The sequence below is a fragment of the Streptopelia decaocto genome, assembly GCF_964273445.1.
Source record: "Streptopelia decaocto genome assembly, chromosome: 6".
In the NCBI taxonomy this organism is placed as follows: Eukaryota; Metazoa; Chordata; class Aves; order Columbiformes; family Columbidae; genus Streptopelia; species Streptopelia decaocto.
Window position 1 is genome coordinate 8256233 of NC_138660.1, and position 8645 is coordinate 8264877.

Genomic DNA, 8645 nt, shown 5'->3' on the forward strand with positions numbered 1-8645 from the left:
AAGTCAACACTGAGCCTAGAACAAAATAAAGTACCCAGAGACCCAAACCAAGGAACAACCCCTGTGTTTGTTGTCTCAAAAATCTCCTGGACTAGAGCTTTCCAGTGAAAATTTCTGCACTTCCTGTGATGGCAGAAAACCTGCAAAAACAGCCACTTTTGTTTAAGTTTGGGACTCCCTGGCCCTGGCAGCAGCCCAGGACTGCAGAGGTGAAGGCACACATTGACCCTTCAGCTGCAAAGAGAGTTATTACCCCTTTCCTCCTGAGTTTCCGAAGAGCCAGTGCCCAGCCTGCAGTCAGGGCTCAGCATCTGGTGAAGTTATGGTATGAGAGGCCATCCATGCTCAGACATCACTATTGCGGAGAGGCCATGGCAGGCAGCGTCGCGAGGAGGTTTTGGGGACATGAGATTTAAGGGGGGAAGGAAAGCATGTCTGTTGTCTCCCTGTCCCACTGCTAGCAGAGCGTGCAGCCCTGGCACTGACTGGGGACCCCAACGCTCCAGCAAACAAAAGGACATCATGACGAGAGAAGCTCTAGGATAAAAATACTCCCCTCACCAGCCCTTCAGTGCACGGCAGAGATGCAGAGGAGGCTTTAATATCAGTGAGAAGGAAAGGGAGAAGGAGAGGGGAAGAGGTCAGAGTGTTATGATGGACATACAGACACTGACACATGCTGTCTCATGACGCAGGGAAGAAGCCGGGGCGAGGGGCAGGATGCCTTGGGATGTCCTTCCCAAAGACTGCTTGCACCTGCAGGTACCTGTCCGGGGTGGGGAGAAGATGCAGGCAGGACCCCCGACCAGACCCTGCAAGCAAGGAATGCGGGCCATGCCCGAGGTCCAGCGAGGTCCCCAGCTGGCTAGGTGCAATGCCTCCAGGGCTACTGGTCGCCCTCTATGCTCCCGGTGGCCCCGGGCAGGCGGTGGCAGCCACTGCCTGTGTCGAAATGCCATCTAGTGTCGCTTGGCAGAAGCGCCCGCCAGACAGTGACATGGTGCATAGGCTCCCTAAACTCACGATTTCTCCAGGGGCCAGCTGGGAGGCACCCCAAAACAGCCTGGGTGCTGGGGCACCCACCCTGGGGGACAGTCTGCACCCCATGACATACGCACCCCGTGGCCGGCACGGCTCCAAAGCCCAGCGGAGAATGATGGGCATTGCCGGGGTCGTGCAGGGGCAGCAAAGTCAAAGCAGCGCCTGGGCTTGCTGGAGGGGCCCCGGGGCAGCCAGGGCTTGGAGGCTCAGCAGCCTCACTGGTGGCACGGGGTGGGCCGGGTGGCGGGTGGCCTGGTGAAGGAGAAGGGTGAGCAGCCCCCACAGCAGCGTGCAGCCCGCCTGCAGCACCAGCGCGGCCAGGCCCAGCGCCACGGGGACCCGGCAGTGCCGCGGGCTGGGCCGCAGCGCAAAGCCCCAGGCGTGATGGCCACGGGGTGGGGGCACCGGCCAGGGACTCATATGGTCTGGTGTCAGGGGGACAGGGGTTGTCGGGAGCAGGATGGTGCCTGCAGGGGTGGGAATGTGTTGGGGGGCAGTGGGAGCAGGCTGGGTGCCAACGGTGGACAAGCCCCATGTAGTGGCATGGTCCCACTCCCCACCTGGCACAGGAGCATGGTGGGATGGTGAGTGTGAGGCCAGTGAGACCATGCCTGGTGCAGCAGCCCTGTAGGGTGGCCAGAGTGCCACGGGGTTGCCTGAGACAAGGGAGATGCTGGGTGTCCCCTGTGGGACAGCATCTGGCCTCTCCATGGGCACCAGAAGAGCAGGAGATACTTGTCCGGTGGTGGTTGCCAGCATGCTGGTTGGCACCAGTGTGGTGACAGAAGCTAGACTTGACAGTGCAGGCTCTGGGCTGGTGGCCCCAGGAGGCTGTATGCTTATCATGGCTGGAGCTGCACTTGGGCTGGAGGCCTCCTGTGGCACAGTGGGTGATGGTGTAGTGATGGAGGCCTTTGGCAGCAGAGGTGATGATGGGGTGGTGATGGAGGACTCAGGCAGCACAGTTGGTGATGGTGTGGTGATGGACGCCTTTGGCAGCACGGATAACGATGGGGCGGTGACAGAGGTCTTGGGCAGCACAGCTGATGATGGGGTGAAGATGGAGGCTTCAGGTGGAAAAATTTGTGATGGGGTGGTGATGGAGAACTTAGGCAGCACAGTGCTAATGGAGGTTTTGGGCAGAACAGTTGGTGATATGGTGGCGACAGAGGTCTCAAGCAGTATAGTTGACGATGGTGTGTTGACGGAAGCCTTGAGCAGCACAGTTGATGATGATGTGGTGATGGAAGTCTGGGGCAGCACAGCTGGTGATGAGATGGCGATGGAGGCCTTTGATGGCACGGTTGGTGATGGAGCAGTGACAAAGGCCTCCATTGGCACAGTTAGCATGGCAAAGGTAGGCACAGGTGACAGCATGGTTGGCAGTGCCGTGATAGGAAAGGCTGCCAATGACAGCGTGGTCGGTGCTGCAGTGGGCAAGGCTCCAGCTGGCAGCAAGGCTGACACCTCGTGTGATGATGTGGAGGTGAATGCCAGAGATGGGGTAAAAGAAGAAAGAGGAAGAGTATCTGGGCAAATTAAGTGGTCGTTCCTCAGCAATATCACTCCTTGTCCTGCCAGGTGGGGTGGACTCTTGCATGACACTTGGGTGGACAATTTAACTTTTTCACTGTTGCCCAGAATCCAGCTGTGCAGGTAGCAGAGGTTGCAGTCACATCTCCATGGGTTCCCACTCAGATACACCGAGCTGAGTTTCTTCAGGGGGTCCAGAAGCCCTTGGGGGACACGCTCCAGCTGGTTCTTCCGGAGGCTGAGGGTTTTCAGATTTGGGAGAGAAGCAAAGACATCATCATCCAGAGCAGACAGCTGATTCGTGTCTAGCTGGAGGACAGAGAGCTTGCTGAGCCCAGTGAAGGCTCCTCTTGGCAGGGCTGCTAGCTGGTTGTGGGACAAGATGAGCTTGCCAAGGGATGTGAGGTTGACAAAGATGCCATCTGGAAGAGTGGCCAAACTGTTCCTGCTCAGGTCCAGCTCTCGCAGATGTGGCATGGCGTCAAAAAGGCAGCACGGGAGCTCTGTAATGTGGTTTGAATCCAGAGTAAGCAGTTTCAATTTGTTTAAACCAAAAAAACCCTGGAGTGGGAGACTCCCGATGAGGTTGTTGTCCAAGAGGAGTTTCTCCAGGTGAGGCAGGCTCCTCAGAAGCATGGGTGGCAGTGCCCTGAGCCTGTTCCTCTGGAGGCTGAGCTCCAGCAGTCCTGACTGACCATCTAGCAGTGTCGCTGGGAGGTCCTGCAGCTCATTCTCATACAGCCGGAGGACTTGCAAATGGGGTAGTTTGCTAAAGGCATCCCCAGGAAGAGCTGTGATCCTGTTTCTAGAAAGGTCCAAAAATGTTAGATTGATGAGAGAATCAAAAACACCTTCTGGAAGAGAAGGAATTGCATTGATGTGCAGGGAGAGTTCTCCCAAATTCTCCAGCCCATCAAACAGACCTTTGGGGATGTGTCTGAGGTGGCTGTCTCTCAGCTCCAGCCTCTGCAAGCTTGGGAGGTTTTGGAAAGTGCCCACAGCTAGTTCTTCTAATGACGCACCAGAGATCTCCAAATCCCTCAGCTTCTCCAAACTATCAAAGGCTCCAGGTTCAACTGTCTTGATCTTGTTGCCAATAAACAAAATCTTGACCAGGTTGGGCATGTACCTGAAGGCACCTTTCCTTATAGCAGTGATGCTGGTTTGTACAAAGATCATCTCAGAAATGAAAGGCTTTGCAATCTTTGGGATCTCTTTGATGTCATTTTTTGTCCCTCTGTAGACTTCCTGGTGGTCTTTGGGCATTTCATATGGATCCTCACCCAGGCATTTATGGGGATGGAAGGAGAGGAAGAAAAGGAAAAGGAAATGTTGGTACATTGTCCTAAAAAAAAAAAAAAAAAAAAAAAAAAGGTTTCAAAAATCAGTTATGAAGAACAAAAATATCTCTGTCCACAGCTCATGAACTGTGGTACCACACTTCATTTAGCTCTCAGGACTCTTCTATTCACGTATCATAATTCATTTTATGCGATAGAGAGAGACAGTACAAGCCAACATACTCTGCATTTACAAGAGTTCACTGGCATTGGTATCAAGGGTTGGAGAGGAAGGGAGAGCGAGTCAGCTCATGGCTTAGCACTGGGAGATGCCCCAGGATGAGCAAGGGCTGGATGGTCTGTTCTCTGGCCCCGCTTCTCCCATGTTTGGGCTGCAGGTTTGGCATCTGACTGGGTGAAGAAGGCAAAGTGCTGCTGCCCATTAGCGCTGCCCCAGTGGGTCCAGTTCCTCAGCAGGACAACAGCCCGTTTATACAACAACAGAAACAAACAGCTCTGTGCTTGCTAATGACGGCTCAGCAAGGGTCCCAGGAGCCAGCCAAGACCAGATGACCTTGTTTATTCAGAATTTCCACGTTGTGCTGTATGGACTTGCTATTTCCTTGGTGTTTCTCTCAGTTCAAGAGGGCTATTTAAAACATGGCTTCTAAGTATCTCCTTTTTGAGATTCTTGCTGATTTTGGCCTTAGTTATGCAGCTTTGTCAGACAGAAATGGTTGACTCTGAGCAGCAGCCAAGCTTTAGGGTGAGGCTCATTAAAAGACTATGAGATGCCGACAGATTAACTGTTTAATAGGTAATGTTTAGAGCTGTGACCTGCACTTAGGAGGTGAAGTCACTGACACACACCCACCAGCAGCCCACCACTTCCATCATGTCATTTGGAAACACCCAACTAACATATTAGCTGGTGTTTAACGGCTGTGAGCACCATAACAGGACAGTGGTTTCCAGCTTGTGATTCACAGCCCTGGGCGGGAGCAGGGGAAAGGGCTGTAGGTTGCTTTTTGGGTGTTCATCAAAGCTGACCATGCAAAAAACTTAGCTGGGAGGGTAAATTTGCTATGGAAAGTTATTTTCTTAAAATGTTCAGAGGTCAGCAAATGCAGGAGGCTGAAAGCCACTGGGTTTGAAGATAAACCAGTGGGAGGTGAGGTATGTGGCAGCTGCCCCACACAGATCCCCAGGGCAGAAGCCACTGCTGGTCCCTGCCCATCCCCTCCCCAGGGACAACTGGGTGCAGGAGCTGGGCTGTGGGTGCAAAAGCACCCATTTCACTTCGCCTGCAGGTGCAATACAAAGGGTTAAATGCACAGGTGGGAGCAGCTGGATTGAGTGAATGGGGATGAAAATAAACAGTTCCAAACTGCAAAGCTCTTTTAAAACCCTCTCTCAGTCCATCTTACTGCCGCGAACCTCAGCACAGTCCCCTGCTTGTCCCACACCCAGGAGTGCAGGGACACAGAGGGACAGCCCCAGCTCAGGCTGCTGCAGTCTCTCGTGCCCTTTGCTGCAAGGAAACCATGAATAACCCCCCACAGCTGCCCCTCCCGACTCATTTCAAAGAGCAAAAAAAAAGGATTTTGCATCACTCACGTGGCCAAGCACTTGTGAACGAGTCCAGCTGCCAGAGCAAGCCACGCTGCACAGGGAGGGAGGCCACCAGACTGGAGTCCCATCACCTGGCCAGCTCTTTATCCATGGCCCATGTGCGGGGCTTGGTTACGCATGCTGTCGGGGCACAGGTCTGCACGGGGAGATAAGGGACAGCTGGGGATCGGGCAGCGGAGCCGTGTCCCCAGCATGGGAGACTGTCGCAGAAACCCCTCTGAAGGACACAGGCACGTACTCCCCAGGCGTTATCTGCTGGCACCACTTGACTACTCGCATCCAGGGAAACCTGAAGATCTCCAGGCCAGCCTGTTCTGTAGCAGATGGTCTCTGCAGTCCCATATCTCCACCAGTGTGACCCACCAACTTCACATGCATCACCCCCACCAACACAACAGAAAGGTTTTCCGATTTGAAGTTTTTCCTGTTAAAAATATCCAGCTGTTTCCTTCCTCAGGAACTGGCTCATGTCACTAAAGGTGCTGCTCTGAAGCTATTTGTTTAATAACAGTGGTGTCTGTGGCTGGACAGAGAGGCTGACACCCAGGCTGTGGGCTCAGTGTGTAGCCCCACACCTCACTGGCCACAGGGCTGGGGCTGAGAGTCGCGCTCCCCTCCAGCCTAACACGAGCCAAAGACACTCCCATGGTGACACCCAGGGCTCCTGGCCGGTGCGGGGCATCTTTTGGGAAGAAACACTGATGCAAAGACTTAAAACGACAAGGCATCCACTGCTTCCCATTGAATAATTGCCCTAGTTGCATTTCAGCATTTCTTCAGTTTTCACCTGCTCTTACTATGCTTCAGCTTGTGCTCCTGGGCTTTCCCAGCAAAATCAGAAACAATCCAAACTACCGCACCTTATTCAACAGCATTACCCCTTTCCAGACGCTGCCCTGTGTGCATCCCCGCTCGGTACCAGGCCATCCGGAGGCAGAGCCGGGGTGTACAGGGGACAGGGCTTGCAGCAGCAGTGACACCAGCCTCCCTGGGTCTCGGACAACGCACACCCCGCGGTGTGGCAGCCGTGCCAGGGCTGGGGAGCTGCTGCCGGGCTTGGAGGTGGCCGCGTCAGCGTCCTCTACACCATGGCCACAGATGGGTGGCGGTCCCTGGTGCCGGACAGGTGGCAGGGTGGCGCGGGGGTGACACAACATGAAGCGAACACAACACAATGCCATGTCTTTTATCATTTCTGTTTGACCAGGCAGTGGCAGCTGTCAGAAGATGAGAACAGATGTATTCGGAAGTTCAGCCCTTGGACAAATATTTAGTGATAAACCGTCTGAAAATGTGATCTTTGCCATTATCTCAGGAAACCGCTTTGTGAAGATCAACGATTTCTGTGTCACAATCTGCATGACAATACAGTTTGGGTTTGACAATAGAGTTTGGGTTTGTTTCCCTCAGCCTCTCAGAGCTGCTCAGGTGGCCATTGCGCCTCCCTCCTCCTGCAGCTCCGAGCAGGAGAGTTTCCCGCTTCTCCAGCTGTTCCTGGTGCGGGATCCCGCCCGCGCTCGGGAACCCGCGGTGCCCGGGGATCCCCGGCCCGGCTCCCGTCACTCCGGCCACAGGGAGCGGCCGCCGCCCCCGCGCAGCCACAACCGCGGGGCACGCTGGGACCTGGCCCCGCCCCGCTCTGCGGACCCCGGCGGCCGATTGGTGGTGCGAGAAGCACGTGCCTGTCTGCCGCCATCTCATTGGCCAGCGACCCAGTCTGTTTCCTGAGGGGGCGGGGAGAGCGTGGTCGCGTTACCGGGGCAACGGCCGCGCCGGGCATGGCGGCGGGGCGACACCCGCGGTGAGGGGGCGGCCGGGGCCGGGAGGGAGCGGGTGTGGGGGCACGTCTGTGGGGTGGCTGGTTGGGGCACGAAGGGTGTCAGGGTGGGGGGTGTGCGCGGAGGGCGCCTGGTTGGAGGTGGCTGTGAGGAAAGGGTGGCGGTGGCGGGGCCTGCGTGGCGGGGAAGGGGCTCCGTGCGCTGCCGGGGTCGGTGTCTCTGAGCCCCTCGCTCTCTCCCCGCAGAGCCGGGAACCTCCAGCGCGGTCGCAGGTGCTGCCGGCAGCCGGCGATGCCGGGGGTCAGGCTGCTCCGTGGGCAGAGGGAGGAGCTTTTGTGCTCCCGGCTCGATCTCCCGGCTGCCGGTGCCTCAGCTGCAGCCCCCGAGTGACGCTCCTGCTGCTCCGCGGTGCGCGGGCAGAGCCGTGGGAAAGGCCGGTGCGGCTGCCTCGGGTTGTGCTGAAAATGCTGGGGGAGAAACAGCCCGTGATGGTGAAAAGAGACCTTTACACAGACCCCGCGTTTCCAGCCAGCGACACCTCTCTGTTCTTCGACTATTGCAGCCCACTTGCCCAGTTCAGAGGCCAGATATCTTGGCTGAGACCGAAGGTGAGTTTTGGGGTATGAAAGAGTGTGATTTGGGCAGAACGGGACTTTAAGGTGGTAAATGGCCGTTAGCGCTGAACGACTGCTTCTGAGTGGTTTTGTTGTTTAGAAACGCAGAAGTGATAAAATCAATGTATGTTGGTGTTAACAGTATCTGTGTGACAGTTTTTAAGTAGATTTGATTTCAATCCCGATGTAGAACTTTCCCATTTCAAGGTATTGCTTGAAATTCAGATATTTTGTTATAAATATGTTTTGTTATGCAAACCAAATTAAAAAAAAAAACAACCAGTATTATGTCATTCTGAAATTTTTAGATATATTCCATAGCTGTGTTGAAAACAAATAACCCTACTTTAGAGTTTTTCAGAGGATACTGCTTTTTTTCAGTTTCTTTGATTAAAAAAAAATTTCAAGGTTATAACTTGTCGTATGACTTGTATTGCTTTTCAAATTACAGCTGGGTTTCAGAACAAACTAAAAGGTTTAGAATACATTTTTTCAGTACATTCATTTAAAGTGAAGTATTTATGATACTGCCTTTGCATGGAGGGGAGAAAAAGACTATAAAATGTAAGGGAGAAAAAAATATGATGTCTTTAGAGGTAAATCTGGGGCTGGCTGTAAAGCAGTGGTAGAGCTGTTGGTTTTCAGACAGAATTGTCAATCAAATGGCTTGAGGTAGCCCAGTGTGGAACTTTCCTCGTTTGTACCTTACACCTTGATTACTACTGAGGGCTGATCAATTACTCTCCATCTCTTGCAGTGGTTACAGA

At 54.2% G+C, this 8645-nt stretch overlaps 1 protein-coding gene and 1 long non-coding RNA gene across 2 annotated transcripts; one reads left to right on the forward strand and one right to left on the reverse strand.

Moving 5' to 3' along the window:
• Window positions 1-602: 602 nt before the first annotated feature.
• On the reverse strand, window positions 603-5562 carry LOC309441572 (uncharacterized protein). Its single transcript, XM_082056373.1, has 2 exons — window positions 5472-5562; window positions 603-3919 (listed from the first exon to the last, which is right to left on the reverse strand). The coding sequence occupies exons 1-2, from the start codon at window positions 5552-5554 to the stop codon at window positions 1192-1194; spliced, it is 2811 nt and encodes a 936-aa protein (XP_081912499.1). The 5' UTR covers window positions 5555-5562; the 3' UTR covers window positions 603-1191.
• A 1647-nt stretch (window positions 5563-7209) lies between these two features.
• LOC309440840 lies at window positions 7210-8293 on the forward strand. The gene is made up of 2 exons (XR_014184272.1): window positions 7210-7287; window positions 7510-8293. It is a non-coding gene; the product is annotated as an uncharacterized lncRNA (long non-coding RNA).
• Window positions 8294-8645: the final 352 nt, after the last annotated feature.

Bases quoted from the DNA above. Each gene is read 5' to 3' on its own strand.
- LOC309441572 (XM_082056373.1), bottom strand. From the start codon at position 5,554: ATGGGACTCCAGTCTGGTGGCCTCCCTCCCTGTGCAGCGTGGCTTGCT. The intron at 3,920-5,471 runs GTGAGTGATGCA...TTTTTTTTTTAG, and splicing joins GTTCACAAGTGCTTGGCCAC to GACAATGTACCAACATTTCC.